Source organism: Clinocottus analis, unplaced genomic scaffold (genome assembly GCF_023055335.1).
Source record: "Clinocottus analis isolate CAN_PGR_092001 unplaced genomic scaffold, fCliAna1.0.p SCAF_28, whole genome shotgun sequence".
NCBI lineage: Eukaryota > Metazoa > Chordata > Actinopteri > Perciformes > Cottidae > Clinocottus > Clinocottus analis.
The window spans coordinates 853,508-870,595 of NW_027176020.1; the positions used below are offsets into that span (position 1 = coordinate 853,508).

Here is a 17,088-nt window from a genome sequence, read left to right on the forward strand (position 1 = left end):
GTTTTGCATTATTACTTTTTTGTGGTAGACATGTTTATTATTTTTAGGTGAATAAACATGAATACAAACATTAATTTTGTGCTTTTAGATGAAACGAGCTGTTAAAGAAGAGATGAGAGAGGAAACGCTTCTTTTATATTATTTATACTTCTGCGTGACAAAGAGAAGGGAAGTCTGTCTCTGCAGTAAATCCCCTCAGTGGCTGCGGGTCTCAACCTGAGGCTCGGGGCCCAGCAGAGGGTCACCAGTTCAATCCAGAGGGATTGAGAGATTATGAGCCGGATATGAAATAAAACACTGGACTGCTCATCTATCCTGGCTTCACCTTCAAGAGCCTTCATTCCTGCTACAGAAGAGTTTAAAGCTCAGGAATGCCATCAACATAATATATATATATATATATATATATATATATATATATATATATATATATATAAAAGCTTCATTCTCTCCTCTGTCTTCTTCTCCCTCAGCAGCTTCATCCTGGTGGGTGGCTGATGACGGAGGAAGAGGAGGGTGAGGAAGAGGAGGATGGAGCCGGCAGCTGCAGGGTGAGGATGAAGATCCCCTGGGTCTCCATATCAGTCCCAGCCAGCCCGGGGCTCTCTGCCTCGGGGCCCCGGGGGGCCTCTCATTGTCTTCAGAGGCTGTTTAATGCTACGTAATGAGACCCACAATGCACCCTGGTGGCCTGCTGGGGACCTCCAAAATAAATAAATAAATAAATAAATAAATAAATAAATAAATAAATATATATATATATATATATATATATATATATATATATATATATATATATATATATATATATATATATATATATATATATATATAAGTAACTACTAACTTCAAATACATGTAGTGGAATACAAGTATCACTCTACTAAAACATGGTATCTCCGTGTACTTTATATGCAGCTGAAAAGTAAAAAGTAAAGTAAACACCTTTCAAAAAAGAACAAGTGAGCCAAAAAGTCATTTTCATGGAAGTCACATTTATTCATCTTCTTACACGTTTGCTAACCTGTCCTGTGAGCACGCTGATAGAAGTATTATGGGATGCCCACCATGCTTACTACAAAATAAATACAAGACAAAGTGATCCACGGAAATATACAAAGGTTTGAAAATCAATGTAAACTTTGAAAACATCTTTCTTTCTTTGTTTTTTTTACATTAGAAACATTTAAACCTTTTGTGACAAATCCAAAAGTTATTGTATTTACACGTTTGTACAAAACAAAAGAAAGAATACAAAGCTGACGCCGAACAGGTCTGAAGTCAGTCGGGTCTGAAGTCTTGAAAAATGAAAATGCATCAAGTACCAGAAGTCACGCGTGCACATTACTCAGAGTGGAGATTATTAAAACAGCTTTTGTGTAAAAAAAAAAAGAGACGAAAATCTATAAATATCTGCAGGTGCAGCGAGAGAAAGATGCAGCTTCACAAACTCCACTGGAGCAGTGCAAAACAAGACGAAGGGCTGGAATGAAGGTTCACAGACGCACCGTGCACTCTGTCATACGTACGGAGGGCCATGAGGGCCAAAAGCAGTCGACGTCTGCAGCGTACCTGCACAGCGGCACGGCCACGTAGACGCCGGCATCGTCTGCGTAGAGACGAGTAGTGAAGTGAAACCTCAGGGAGCAGCTCATGGCGGCTCATCCCCGCCTTTCAATGACAACAAAGAGCTTCACTCGGAACGCCGGGAAGCACCGCTAGCAAGTAAAAAACCTTTAAAAAATGTCATCTTTGATATCCTGATACGTTAAAAAGTGATAAGTGATCAGAAAATACATTTTTGTGGTATTAAGGTTTATTAGGTTTTGAATGAAAAGTACTGAATGAATGAAAAGTACTTTATTAATCTCCAAGGAGAAATTTTTATTAGGGACTTTTACGTATCTCCAAACTCATAAAGTAAAAACTCAGTCAGTCATATGAACTGTTGTGAAGAAGTGATTAGTCATTTAATGTCTAAAATTAAAAATGGAGGTATTTTCTTTCTAATATCTGAAGAGACACGAGCAACATGTTTTATCCTCCTTGTAAATATTATACAATAAATCTCATTTCCATATGTGTATTTTCTGTTTTTAAAAACTGGACACGTGTGTGTGTAAAATATTTACGATTAACTTTTTAGTGTCCGCTGATTGACCTCAACTGTGAATACTGGCATTGTGCTCATGAAACAACCTTTTGTTTTCTTTATTCTTTCTCAATTAACTAATGATCTAAAAAAGTTAAATATAATTAGTAAAAAAAAATCTACATTTGCTAGAACAGCTTTTCTTTGCTTCCGTATTGTTTTCCTGTTTGTTTCTGTCCGATTTAAAATGTGTCTCTTATAAACAAAATACTATCTGCATTAAACAATATGTTATTAATAATACTAGAATTTCATTGCATTTAAAGATGAAGCGCCTCCGGGTGGATTTTCTGTGTCGGTTACAAAAATAAATATATTCAGATTGTCGCGACACAGAAACCGGCCGGTTGTTTTTTTTGGCGGGGAATTAAAAAAACAAAAACAGGACGAGCAACAACGGCGTGGTCTGTAAATCCAGAAGTTCCTTCTGCTTCATCACAGATGAAGACGCGGCTGCATAACCCGACGTCTTCTGCAAAACCCCAAAAATCTCACCAAAAACACGTGAGCTGCTCTGCCGCATGCTCGTAAAATAATGCGCATTTGATCGTCCTGAACACTTTCCACTCTCCTCCGTCAACAATTCACGAACACACCGAGTCAGCAAAACCAGAAAAATGACCATTACAACAAACACATGACCTCCTTTGTTCTCCTCCAGCTCTCATGTCGCACCACCTCGGACCCTTTTCATCACTTTGTTTATCTCCCATGTAAACACCTCGCCGCCTCCTCGTCTCCTAAGATTGTCAAGTTAGCGCTTCTGTGTCACCTTTAAATTACTCGTCTTATTGCATGAGAATCTTTAAAAATAGCGGAACAGTGAGCCCTCTTTGATTTCATTTACATAATAACATGTAAAATATACAGATGCACCCATATGAGAAGATGCATTGAGGCTTTCACATTTACTTTTCTCATTCAGGTTTTTTCCTCACGATCAGTTGGGGGAAGGCAAAAATGTCTTTTTTGCAAAATTGTGTAAAATGCGTCTATAATTGCATAGGTATTCACAGAATACATCGTTAAAACAGCCACTGTATGTCCTCTAGTGGCAAAAGATAAACGCTCTGAGACGTTAACGTCCTGCAGGACTGAAGGGAGGCGGAGCTCATGTGCCAGAAACTAAATGCAGGTTCTCTAGGACCACGCGAGTCCTGCACCGGGTCGGATTTTGTCTTCATTTTATTTCCAGGTTTTGGTTCAGAGAGATTTAAAAAAACATGCAGGTCGGATAAAAAAAATATTGAATAAAATTATAAAAAATATTCATCAAAATGTTCTATTAAAGAGTAACTAAACACTCAAACCACTTTTTTAGTTCGTAGTGTTGTTGATGGATGTGTATGTGTGTAGTGTGACTGCCCCCTACTGGTTGAAACTGGCTATTGCCATTGTATTTAGCTATTGGTTGATTAGCTATTGATTTAGCTAACAGGCCGTGCATGTATGTAAGATGCATCATTCTGTGTTTTGTCCCCATAACAGACACTTATTCACTCTTGAAAATCCGACCCGTGCAGGACTGCAGGAGCCGTTTTTTTAATCTGCAGAATAATGTTTTGCTTATCATTTGCATTTAATCAATCGTGTGCAGCTGCAAATGAACCCGAGTTACCTTGATGCCGAGTGTTCGTATCAGAGTAATTCTGTGTCTGAAACAGTTGAAAAGTATAACACAGAATAACCGAAAGGAGACATCTCCGCCACAATTAATCAAGATTCTGAATATATTTTACACAAACTGTTATTAAATATATATTAGAACTCATTCTGGTCCGTTTGTTGCTGTTTTTTAACTGTAAACTAACACGATTACCTCTGTGTTCTACGTGGAGCCCTGAGACGAGCGCTCGTCGTGAGGACTTCCGTCCGAGTTCTCCGCCTCGCCCTCGGAGATCGCCTGCATGGGCGCCGGGTACAGGCGGCCGCGGGCGCCGTACCGGCTGCTGCTGGCGGGCGGCGGGATCCTGGGGCGGCCCTGCCTGGAGGCGGCGGCGGCGGGCGACGGGGGGAAGGACTTCGGGGAGAATCCGTCGCCGTTGGCTCGGGGGTAAGGGCTGGAGAGGCGCTCCGGCCCCGACTGCTGCCGCGGGGGCGAGCGGTCGGGCTCCTCCGGCGGTCCGGGCGAGTCCGTCGCGTAGTCCGCCGGGGATTTAGCGGCGACGGGACTCTTGAGGATCTCGGTCGCCGACATGCGGTAGCTGGTCTCGGAGCGGCTGCCCTTTTTGAGCAGCAGCAGTTTGAACTCCTCGTTGGAGGTGCTGGACTTCTTCACGCTCCTGTAGATGGGGCCGGAGACTCTGTGCAGGCCCAGCGGGGTGGAGGAGGAGGTGGGGGTGGAGGATGGGGGGGTGTAGGAGGGCGGCGACACCGGGGAGCTCCCGGTGCTGCCGGGCGGCGTGTTCCCCGACGCGGCGCCGAGGCGGTTCCTGGCGTTCATCTCCGTGGAGTCCTTCCTGCCCAACACTTTCCTTTTGGACCTGAGAAACAAACGAGTTAAGACCAGAGTTCACACACACTTTGACCAATGGACTTCCAGGACTTTAAACCAAACGTTCATGACTTTAAACCAAACATTCATGACTTTAAACCAAACGTTCATGACTTCAAACAAAACGTTCATGACTTCAAACAAAACGTTCATGACTTTAAACCAAACGTTCATGACTTTAAACCAAACGTTCATGACTTTAAACTAAACGTTCATGACTTTAAACTAAACGTTCATGACTTTAAACTAAATGTTCATGACTTTAAACTAAACTTTCATGACTTTAAACTAAACGTTCATGACCTGAAACCAAACGTTCATGACTTTAAACCAAACGTTCATGACTTTAAACTAAACTTTCATGACTTTAAACTAAACGTTCATGACTTTAAACCAAACGTTCATGACTTTAAACCAAACGTTCATGACTTTAAACTAAATGTTCATGACTTGAAACCAAACGTTCATGACTTGAAACCAAACGTTCATGACTTTAAACTAAACGTTTAATGCCTGTATGAATGCTGCTGATATTTTGAGCCTCTTTCTTTTGAAAGCAGATTAATTATTTAAACTAAATGAACACATGAATATAACACATTTACACCACTTTTACACAACTTCGGGAAGGTTATATTTTCAAGGACCTTTCCAGGCCCGGAAATAACCATTTTAAAATTCCATGACTTTTCCAGGTTGTCCATGACTCTCGGTGTAAGTGGAGGCGACCCAACGTCCCACCTGTGGATCATAGCGAACAGGTCCTCGGTGGTCCGGGCCTTGGTGGGTGACAGGAACACGGCGTCGTCGTCGTCGGGCCGGGACTCGTCCGTCAGAGGAGACGCTGAGGTTTCACCGGCTGTCGAGTCTGTCGACACAAATCAACATTTAAATACGCTGTAAACTAATGGTAATGTCTGAGCTCAGACGTAAAGGGGATCTTTGGATGGTTCAACCTTTGTGCGTCTCGGTGACCAAAGAGGACGACAGAGCTTTAAAGCCAGCGATCGTCCACTGAAAGAGTTTCTTTTAGTTCGTAGAAATATTTCTCACCTTGTGGAAAGAACCTACAAAGCTTCCAGATGTGTTTACATCCAAGAATAATGAAGAAATGTGGATTCTTTTCTTCATAAAAGAGTACTAGTATTGATCAAATGTCAACGATACCTTTCTCCAATCAGGAGGAAGGAAAACCTTTCTCTGGAGCGGATGATACGTTTGACTTCTTGACATTAAACTACCGGGGATGTGAACACATCTGTACGTACGTCTGGGATTGAACCAATAAAGGTAACGTACCTCCACTGAAGCGCGTGGACTCCTCCGGGCCGTCTCGAGAGTCGCCCTCTTCCTCTCTGCTGATTGGACTCCCGTCCGACGCCTCTGATTGGCCGTCGTCAGCAGGCGCTTCATCCGGCCCGTTGGGGGAGCTGTGCTGCGCAGAGAGAGACGCTTCTTCTTCTCTTTCTCCTTCCTCCTCTTCCTCTTCTTCACTTCTTTGCAGCTGTGAAGCCTCGAGTGTTTCTGCGGACTCTGTGCACGCCTCCCCTCCGTCTGCCGGCGTCTCCGGCCGCGGTCTGAACGCCGCCGCCGCCTCCTCCCGGTCCTCCGCGCTCCTGGTCTCGCTCCGACGCTCTCCGACCGCGAGCTCCTCGTTGGAGGCGAACAAGGATTCACACGAGCCGCCGGCGGCCGGGCGGCGAGGAGGGGAGGGGCTCCGGAGCGCCGCGGACGTCCCACAGGGAAGAAGCGTGCCGGTGGAGGTCTCGGCGGGGCACGGCGGCGCCGGAGCGGCTCTGTCCTCGCGGCGGCCCTCGTGCTCCTTGCCGATGGACCGGAGCTGGACCGAGTGCAGCGCCGTGGGCGTGATGAACATGGGACGGGCGGGTCTGGGCGACACCGGGGCTCCGTGTTTGGGTTGGTGAAGGGTTTGAATCTGGGCCCCGCTCGCCGAGGACCGGTCTCCGACAACACGAAGGGCACTTAGGTCCAGGTGCGAGGGAGCGATCGGCTCCAGGTCCGTCCTGGAGTAGCAGGAGGGCGGCTGCAGCGACAGCGACGAAAGAGACGACTTCCTCTCGGGCACTTTGGGCTTCCTCTTGCCGCCGGACGGCGACGGCGAAGGCGGCGGTCCGGGGAAGAAGGCGGAGGGGAACGAGGAGGTCGGGGTCTCCGACTGGCTGGAGTACCCGCTGGACGGGCTGGTCAGGCCCGCCAGCTTGTCCGGAGACGGCAGCTTGAAGTCTTCCTCCGGCGGCGGCGGCGGCAGAGAAGGCGTGGCGGCTCTGGAGCCGGACAGCGACGTCTGAGACCCGGAGCTCTCCTGCGACTTGGCGCACTCCACCACGGTGGTGCCCGTCGCCGTGCTGGAGTTGGACAGGGACCGGTACGGGTCGCTGGCCTTCAGGTCGTTCAGGAGCCACAGGTCCGCGTAGTCCGACTGCACGACGCCCCCGTCCTTGAACGAACGCACGTCCGCGGCGGCGAACGCGCCCAAGTCGGGCCGGTCGGCGGAGCCCTCGACGCCCCAGACCTCGAGGGGCTCTCCGACCGCCGGGCCGCCGGACAGCGCCAGCTGCAGCTTCCGCTCCCTGGAAGACATCTTTGGTTCTCTGTCGTCGGGGATGTGTCCCTCGCTGCAAATCTTCCTCAGGGACGAGCTCCTCTTGGGCGGACTGGGCTTCGCCTTCGGTTTCCTCAGCGAGAGGCAGCGCCGGCCCAGCGTCACGTGACCGCCGAAGTCCGACTCGGAGCCGGCGGCCGAGCAGCCGTAGGTGAAGCTCCGGCTCCCTTCGATGCCGCAGTCGAAGTGCATGGAGGTGTAGTAGCCCTCGGTGTCCACGGAGTAGTGCGACGCGGCGTCCGACGGCGGCTTGTCGGAGAAGCTGCTCTCGCAGGTGGCCATGCTGGTGAAGCTCGGGCAGCCCAGGCTGCTCTCCGCCTCGCGGCCCGGCTCGGGGCTGAAGTCCAGGGGGCGGCGAGCCTCGGCGTCCGGGTAGCTCCAGTCCTCCTCCACGGGAGCGCCGCCGCCCGCCGCCTCCTCCAATATGTCCATGGCCGTGGAGGAGAAGGAGCCCGCCCGCTGGGTCCGGAGACACTGGTAGTGGTCCAGCAGGAAGCCGGCGTGGTCGTCCTGGTGGTGGACGCCGCCACCGCCGCCGCCGGCGTTCAGCGAGAGCTCGGAGTCGCAGTGCGAGGAGCCCGTCAGCGGCGGGGAGGCCGCCGGCGGGAGCGTCTCCGAGGTCTGCGAGGGGCAGGTGGAGCTGCTGCCGCTCCAGTTCCCGCTGGAGGACTGGTGGTCGTCCTTGTGGTCCATCGCGGCGCCGGCGGCGGAGACGGAGTGCACCGGGCTGCTGAAGGTGTCCGAGCTGGACGAGATCTCGCAGCTGCCCATGTCGGCCTTCCGGGGCAGCCGGGACCGCGTCCTCTCCGCCCAGCGCCGCTCCGGACTCCCCGAGAGCTGCTCGTACTTCAGGCCCAGCTGGCGCTCGGCCGCGGCCCGGTCGCCCGCGCTGCCCTCGCCGGCCGTCAGCATCCGATCCCCGGGTCCGGGCAGGAAGTCCTCGGCGTCGAAGGGCGAGAGGTCCTCCTCCTCCTCCTCGTCTTCGTCGTCGTCGTCGCTGCGCCCGCCGTCCATCATGCGGCCGCCGTCTCTGGGCAGACTCCGGGAGCGCAGGCGAGCGTCGACGGAGGCGGAGAACATGTCGGCGGCGTCGGCGTCGGACAGGAACAGGATGTTGCCCGCCGAGCGCGACAGGGAGACGGCCGGGCCTCGCTGGCACCGGAGCCTCCTGCGAGACGGCGCCCCCGAGATCAGGAAGTCTTCGGTCTGGCAGCCGGAGTCTCTGGTGCCGAGGCGTCCGTCCAGATCCTCGCTGGAGGGAGCGGCGCCGCTCAGCGCTCGGCCTCTGGAGCCCGGAGAGTCGTCGGAGTCTGGGAGGAGCCGAGAGCAGCGACACTCAGGACGCAGTCACTTCATATCGATCATATTAACATATTTCATTATGGTGGAAGGATTACCACTGGCACACTTTATAATTACTACTTATATGGTCATGTTTTTTATCATTTTACTGTCCCTCATCTTATCTCACATCTCTTATTTGATCTCTTAAATATTTGATCTTTTCTAATCTCTCATCTTATTTCACATCATGTCTGGTCCCTAACGAGAGATTTATTTCTGTATTTGGGTGTCGACCACATTCGGTAACTTTAGTTTCTCGTCCTTCGTCTCCTCCTCTCGTTTCCTCTCATCTTCTCTCTTCTGTCGCTCGGCTAATAAAAGCATGAAACGCTTCAAAAATAACGCTGAGAAGACGCCTCGCTGGTCTCTCACATTCACGCCGACCTACTTCCTGCTCGTCTTCAGAAGACAGAACATTTAAACACACTTAATGCCTTCAGTGGCATTAGAAACAACTAACTAACCAACTAACTAACCAACTAACCAACTGGCTTGTCTTTTCCTGCTCGGCAGAGCGAGTACGTACCCAGGTCTCGCTGCACCTGTCGGGGCACGCCGGCGACGGTCCTCCTCCTCCTCAGCTTCCTCCTCCTCTGAAGCACCGACTGCGAGTGCACGAGCGAGCAGCGCACACTGGCATCTCTGTCGAAGCCGACGCCTGCAACGCACACACACACACACACACACACACACTTAGCGGGACGTCTGAGGAATCTGAGATGAGCTGCGACTCCTTCGGTCCGTTCTGACTGAAGTTCTGCAGCCTCAGTTCTCTGCTGGGTACTAAACGGACGCCGCTCCTCGCGCTTCCTCCCTCGCCGCCGCTGTGGGTCATGTGACGCCGTGCGGCCTTTCAGCTCCATAGCGATCGCTGCTCGCCGCTCACAATGTGCACCTCTCTTGACCGGCTGACTCCAGACGTACAACTCTTCCTTTCACTGGCTGAGAGCGACAGTAAATCGCGGCGCTGCGGCCTTTTCAGCAGCTCGGACCGAGTCATTGGCATTCGAGTCGCGGCGTCGCGGCCCGACGGGGGGAGGGGAGGTGGGGGGGGGTAAAGAGGGGGGTGATGAGGGGGTAAAGAGGGGGGGTAAAGAGGGGGGTGATGAGGGGGTAAAGAGGGGGGGTAAAGAGGGGGGTAAAGCATGACTCGCACACTGAGAGGGTTTCCCCTCCGGTGGCGACGTCGACGATGACAAAGTTTATTCTGAGTAACAGCAGAATGTCCTGAAGCTCGTGTTGAGACTCACTTTGATGCTGATTTGCACCAAACAAAGATGTTTTGTTTCGTGTGTAGAAGACCAGGACGCCACGTTTTATTTTATTTACTTCAAAACACATTTTGCCTCCCGAGATTTTAAAAACTGCAGCTGAAAATGTTCTGCTTCTGATGAAACATGGTGTATTAATTGTGCATCTTTACTGCGAATATCTCATTTTAAAAGCATTTTTTTTTAATGGTTTTGATGTCGTTAAACAGTTAAACTTGTTAGCTTGTTAGCTTATCCTCTCGCTTAACAGGAAGCAATGGCGGGATGGCGGTTAGCTTAGCTTAGATGGTGGAAACGGGGGAAACAGCTAGCTTGGCTCTGATTAGCACCTCTAAACACGCCATGTCATGTTTAAAAATAATAATAACGTGTTAACGTTTGAGGAGAGCTGGAGAAGACGTGATAAACGCTAAGCTAAGAGCTAACAGATGTGACGTTAGAGGGCATCCACGTCCAATGCGAGTCGCGCTAAGCTAAGCTAACGGCGGTCTGGATTTACCGGTCACGTTGATGGGGATGAGGCAGGAGGCGACCACGCTGGTCCTCATGCGCTGCTCGGGCGTGGGCAGCGGCAGCGCGGTGGACCAGTTGGTCTGCTTGTCCAGGGTGCTGGGCCTGTTGGGGACGGGGACCCGATGCCGGCGGCCCAGAGACACCTCGTCGCCGTCGGGGGGCGCGGCCTGCAGCGGAGGGATGTTAGCACGGTTAGCACGGTTAGCTTGAAGAGGAGAGAGGCGGGAAGAGGCGGGAAGAGAGAGAAACATGCGGGAAGTTCATCTGAGAGACGAGCGACCGACGAGTTACAGGACTTTATCTATAAAGAGTTTATGTGAGTTTAAACTAAGTTTACATGAGTTTGAACTAAGTTTATATGAGTTTAAACTAAGTTTATATGAGTTTAAACCAAGTTTATATGAGTTTAAACCAAGTTTATATGAGTTTAAACCAAGTTTATGTGAGTTTAAATCAAGTTTATATGAGTTTAAACCAAGTTTATGTGAGTTTAAACCAAGTTTATATGAGTTTAAACCAAGTTTATGTGAGTTTAAACCAAGTTTATGTGAGTTTAAATCAAGTTTATATGACTTTAGACCAAGTTTATATGAGTTTAAACCAAGTTTATATGACTTTACATCAGGTTTACGAGACTTCAGACCACATTTAATGACTTTCATGACTCATCGACATTTTCACCAAATGTCGATGAGCAAACATGCAGTGAAATCTGTGTAACAGTAAAAAGTGATGACTATAACACATTTACAGGACTTTCACTACACTTTGGGGATTTGTGTTTTTTCAAGGCCTTTCCAGGCCTGGAAATAATAATAATTTAAAGACTTTTCCAGGTTTCCCGTGAGCGTGTGAACCTTCAGCGACGAAACAAGAGACAGGAAATGAAGAAACATGATAAAAGTGAAAGTTAAAGGTGAAATAAAGTTTCAGCACCGACTGCATCAGAGCCTCCGACCGAATGCAAGAAATAAGTCACGATGAAGATGAAGAGGAAGAGGAAGATGAACTTTGGTGTTTTCCAGTCACAACATGCGACGAGTCTCTGGAACGTCTGAGAGGGAATTCTTTCCTCTTTAGCTTTCCCCGGTTACTTTCCCTCCACACACACACACACACACACACACACACACACACACACACACACACACACACTCCAGCTCTTACCTCCAGGTTCCTCCGTGGCGGCTCGAGTGAAACTGGGAGTGATTCTCAGCTGAACTGGTCCCCCCCTCCCTCCCTCCTCCCTCCCTCCCTCCCTCCTTCCCTCCTCCCTCCCATTAAGACCAGCAGCCTTTGTGCTGCTGCTCCCAGCCGACCAATGAGGAGCAAGGAAAGCTCACAAAAGAAACTGGTTTCCCTGGAAACTTCTCCAGACCAGTCAGAGAAAAGTAAAGAAAAATAAACCAGAAATAGAGAATTTCTGATTTGTTTCAAGGCGAGAGGAAAGAGGAAGGATGGAGGAAGAAGGAAAGGAAACGAGTGATTGACGTCACGGTGGCATCAAACACTCGGCGGCACAGAGAAACATGTCAGCACCCGAGGATCATGGGTAATAACGGGAGCAAGAAGTCAACCCCTATCATTACATGACACACACACACACACACACACACACACACACACACACACACACACACACACACACACACACACACACACACACACACACACACACACACACACACACACCGTTTCTGGCGGTTGGAAGTTAATTAAGTTAACGTGCAAGAAGTCAAAAGAAAGAGAAGTTAGTGAAGTGTTAGAGGAGGGAGGAAGGGAGGGAGGAGGAGGGAGAGGAGAGAGGAGGAGGAGGGAAGGAGGTAGGAGGAGGGAAGGAGGTAGGAGGAGGGAAGGAGGTAGGAGGAGGGAAGGAGGTAGGAGGAGGGAAGGAAGGAGGGAGGAGAGGAGAGAGGAGGAGGGAGGAGGGAAGGAGGGATCACTACCTTTCTGCTCCAGGGAGAGAAGCGGCAGCATTCGGTGAGGGAGGAAGATGATGATGAAGAGGAGGAACGAGTGGATTGAAACTGAAGTTCAGAGCAAAAACAAAACAACAACAAACTAATGAACATCAACACGAACACGGACATGAAAACAACAACAACAACAACACCACCAGTGGGGTCTAGAACTATGACCTCTCGTTACCTGAGTCGACGCGTCTCTAACGAGCAGCTTGAGGACGAAGAAAACAACTTCAAAATGACAACAAACAATAAAACCGTCTGTAAACATTTAAGACTAAATATATGAGATTAAAACAGCAAACTTGACTTTCATGAAATAAAACTAAAAATGTGGAAATTAACTATTTAATTTCAGAGGAAACTTTAACTTCATGTTGTTTCTGTCGCCCCCTGTGGCCGAGAGCGGTAGTGAACTCAAACCCTTCCTTTAAATTTAAGTTTCTTTTCCATTAAAATTCATGAATAAAAATAGTAAAAACAAAGTTAATTTAATAACATGTTTTGGAAAACAAAACAGGAAGTGTGTAAAATGTTACGATCATTATAATAATATTTGTATTTGGTCACAAATCTGTTTTTTAGATTTAAATTCAGCATCTTTCTGTGTCGGCTATGTGTCTCGTTTCATACGACATCTTCTGCTGTTTGTCTTTGTCATGTGTTTTTGTCTGCTGTTGTCTTTATAAATCCATCTATCCATCCATCCATTCATCTATTCATCCATTCATCCATCCATCCATTCATCTATTCATCCATTCATCCATCTATTCATTCATCTATTCATCCATCCATTCATTCATCCATTCATCCATCTATTCATCCTTCCATTCATCCATCTATTCATTCATCTATTCATCCCTTCATCCAGCGTCTCCTCACCAGCGGCTCGGGGCTCTCGGGCTCGGGGGCGTACTCGGGCATCGGCGGCATGGAGATGGTGACCCGCCGCTCTCTGCTGCCCGAGCGTCTCCTCTGGGGATCTGAAACAACGTCCACATGGAGGAGCTCAGTTCAGTCACCAGACTCCATTCACTAAAACACTGATTCAACCCCGAGAGCTGAGATCAGGAATGAAGTCGCTCCTAAAACAGGAGAGGTGGAGTCACGTGGTGATGCTACATCAGCACCTCCTTTGAACCCCACCAACAAAACAACTTCAAAAACACAACAACCACACAAACCAAACACAAATGAATAAATGTGCATGCAGTAGCTGCAAAGCTCCACCAGGGGTCAGAGCTCCACCAGGGTCAGAGCTCCACCAGGGTCAGAGCTCCACCAGGGCCAGAGCTCCACCAGGGTCAGAGCTCCACCAGGATTAGAGCTCCACCAGGGTCAGAGCTCCACCAGGGGTCAGAGCTCCACCAGGGTCAGAGCTCCACCAGGATTAGAGCTCCACCAGGGTCAGAGCTCCACCAGGGGTCAGAGCTCCACCAGGATTAGAGCTCCACCAGGGTCAGAGCTCCACCAGAGGTCAGAGCTCCACCAGGGCCAGAGCTCCACCAGGGTCAGAGCTCCACCAGGGTTAGAGCTCCACCAGGGTCAGAGCTCCACCAGGGTCAGCGCTCCACCAGGGTTAGAGCTCCACCAGGGTCAGAGCTCCACCAGGGTCAGAGCTCCACCAGAGGTCAGAGCTCCACCAGGGCCAGAGCTCCACCAGGGTCAGAGCTCCACCAGGGTCAGCGCTCCACCAGGGTCAGAGCTCCACTAGAGGTCAGAGCTCCACTAGAGGTCAGAGCTCCACTAGAGGTCAGAGCTCCACCAGGGTCAGAGCTCCACCAGGGGTCAGAGCTCCACTAGAGGTCAGAGCTCCACTAGAGGTCAGAGCTCCACTAGAGGTCAGAGCTCCACCAGGGTTAGAGCTCCACCAGGGTCAGAGCTCCACTAGAGGTCAGAGCTCCACTAGAGGTCAGAGCTCCACCAGGGTTAGAGCTCCACCAGGGTCAGAGCTCCACCAGGGGTCAGAGCTCCACCAGGGTCAGAGCTCCACTAGAGGTCAGAGCTCCACTAGAGGTCAGAGCTCCACTAGAGGTCAGAGCTCCACCAGGGTCAGAGCTCCACCAGGGGTCAGAGCTCCACTAGAGGTCAGAGCTCCACTAGAGGTCAGAGCTCCACTAGAGGTCAGAGCTCCACCAGGGTTAGAGCTCCACCAGGGTCAGCGCTCCACCAGGGTTAGAGCTCCACCAGGGTCAGAGCTCCACCAGGGTCAGCGCTCCACCAGGGTTAGAGCTCCACCAGGGTCAGAGCTCCACCAGGGGTCAGAGCTCCACTAGAGGTCAGAGCTCCACTAGAGGTCAGAGCTCCACCAGGGTTAGAGCTCCACCAGGGGTCAGAGCTCCACCAGGGTCAGAGCTCCACCAGGGGTCAGAGCTCCACTAGGGGTCAGAGCTCCACCAGGGTCAGAGCTCCACCAGGGGTCAGAGCTCCACTAGAGGTCAGAGCTCCACTAGAGGTCAGAGCTCCACCAGGGGTCAGAGCTCCACTAGAGGTCAGAGCTCCACCCTGGTCAGAGCTCCACCAGGGGTCAGAGCTCCACTAGAGGTCAGAGCTCCATCAGAGGTCAGAGCTCCACCAGAGGTCAGACCTCCACCAGGGGTCAGAGCTCCACCAGAGGTCAGATGGTCAGATCACCACCAGGGCGGCGCTGCGGGGCCTCACCTCGGGGCGGGGCCCACAGGCCCGCGCCGGCCTGGCGGTGCAGCTCCACCACGCAGGCCGGGCGGGTGGAGGGCCGCAGGACGTTCCTCTGCTGCAGCCACGGGGCCCTGAAGGAGGACGTCAGCTTACTCTCCACGTCCAGGTCTGACACGGCTGAGGGAGGAGACAGAGGGACACGCCCGTTACCGCCATGTTTGTTACTGCAGGAGGTCATGGGGTCAGGAGGTCAAGAGGTCAGGGGGTCATGAGGTCAGGAGGTCAAGAGGTCATGGGGTCATGGGGTCATGGACTAACACTCAGGATGTTTGTAGGAATATATGAATGAAGGAGTGAAGTTATGAGGTTAAAAAAGAAAAAAAGTGCAAAGAAAGTTCATAATAATTATACAATAATAAGTTAAGAAACAGACTTTATTCATATTTTACGTTAGAATCTGGTGAATTAAAATGTTTCTTTGGACATTTTTCGGTGATGAATAAAAATTAAAAAAACTTTTTTGTTTTTAAAGTTGTTTTAATTGTGTTTTTATTTTCCTACATATATATTATTTAATAAGATGAAACTAAATATAAATAGGAGTCATAATTGCAATAAATAAGATAAACAAAGAGAACCAATTACCAAATTAAACACCTCACACACCTCACACACCTCACACACACACACACACACCTCACACACACACACACACACACACACCTCACACACCTCACACACACACACACACACACATTTAAACTACTTCCTGTTTGTTTTAAAACGGTTATTTTTTGCTTCCTATTAAAACTGATCTGTCGGCTCATAAGAAACATATTAAATATCTTAATAATCAAACAATGCTTTTATTATTAATATATTAGTACAACAACCAACATGCAGACAATCTGCTTCCTGATTACGCAACACGAGCGTTAAATAAATACACAGAAGTCATAAACTCCCTCCATGACAGAGGAACTCATGTCTCATGTTCATAAACTACGTCATCGCCTTCAAACTCTGAAGACAAACAAATATTAATGTTAGAAAGAAGCTGAAAGGTTGAACATCCTGTAAAGTATTTCATTTGGCTGCTGAGAGACTTTCAACACTTCCTGTTTCTGAATAACAAGCAGCCGCCCGCCGAGAGACAAACTGCTGCCCCGCCAAAATAAAGGCCCATCTGACAACAATAACAAGCAGCGAGTCACTTTCCGTTTGTTTGTCTTTTCCACCGACTTTAAAAACACGTCAGCAATAAAACACGAGACGGCGGTTTGTCAGCGTCGCTCCAGATATCTGGGAATCAAACCGCCGTGTCTGTGTTCATGACGTCATGCGGAGGCCGTGTTCACCGAGTCCGACCGCCTCACAAAGCCAAAATAAAACACATTCAGATGTGATTTTAATTCAAATAAACGGATAATAAAGCTGCTGAAATCACTTCATAATGATGCAGATTAGTGAAAAGTCTGAATTCATGTTTCATTGTTTTTCTCCACCAGACGACGAGCGAACAACTTAAAACGCTTGTTTTCTGAATGGAGTTTGGTGCAGTCAGTGCTATGCTAAGCTAGCATCGTAGCTGCTCCGTCAACGCTAAAAAAACTTCAAAGAGGCCAAAATAAAACCTCATGGTTTAAACATTTATACACACAGTATAGTAAAGTCTCTGTGCTAATATAAAAATAACATCATCATATTAGAGAACAACAACAACAACAACAACAACAACACGTGTTCAACTCTTCACTCTTCACACTTTGCTGAAGTCTTTCTTCTGCTTCTTTCTCATTCATTCCCACTAAGATTCACCCTGTGAACTTTCACGACCCATCAATTAACAACTCCTCCTCCTCCTCCTCCTCCTCCTCCTCCTCCTGCAGACCTGCCGTCAGGGCTGCAGGCCGAGAAAGAGGAGGAGGAGGAAGAGGAGGACCCCTCTGCCTTGTAATTTCCCGGCAGCAGCAGACAGGAGCCTTCTCGCTCTGCAACACCTACAATTAGCCGGTCTGAGAAAACGCAGCAGCAGCAGCTGTCAGTCATGAGGTCACACTGATGAAGAGGAGGAGGAGGGACGAAGAGTC

General features: G+C 49.4%; 1 protein-coding gene across 1 annotated transcript in view; it reads right to left on the reverse strand.

Annotated features, from left to right (window-relative positions):
* Nucleotides 1–1,382: 1,382 nt before the first annotated feature.
* The window catches only part of nhsa (Nance-Horan syndrome a (congenital cataracts and dental anomalies)), a 37,283-nt gene continuing 21,577 nt past the window's right edge, over nucleotides 1,383–17,088 (reverse strand). The window contains exons 2-9 of the mRNA XM_068593087.1: nucleotides 15,023–15,175; nucleotides 13,244–13,344; nucleotides 12,344–12,424; nucleotides 10,384–10,564; nucleotides 9,140–9,271; nucleotides 5,946–8,579; nucleotides 5,388–5,514; nucleotides 1,383–4,635 (exon numbers count right to left, since the gene is read on the reverse strand). Of these exons, the coding sequence (XP_068449188.1) occupies nucleotides 3,981–4,635; nucleotides 5,388–5,514; nucleotides 5,946–8,579; nucleotides 9,140–9,271; nucleotides 10,384–10,564; nucleotides 12,344–12,424; nucleotides 13,244–13,344; nucleotides 15,023–15,175 (4,064 nt within the window). The 3' untranslated portion in view covers nucleotides 1,383–3,980. The remainder of the gene's footprint in view (nucleotides 4,636–5,387; nucleotides 5,515–5,945; nucleotides 8,580–9,139; nucleotides 9,272–10,383; nucleotides 10,565–12,343; nucleotides 12,425–13,243; nucleotides 13,345–15,022; nucleotides 15,176–17,088) is intronic.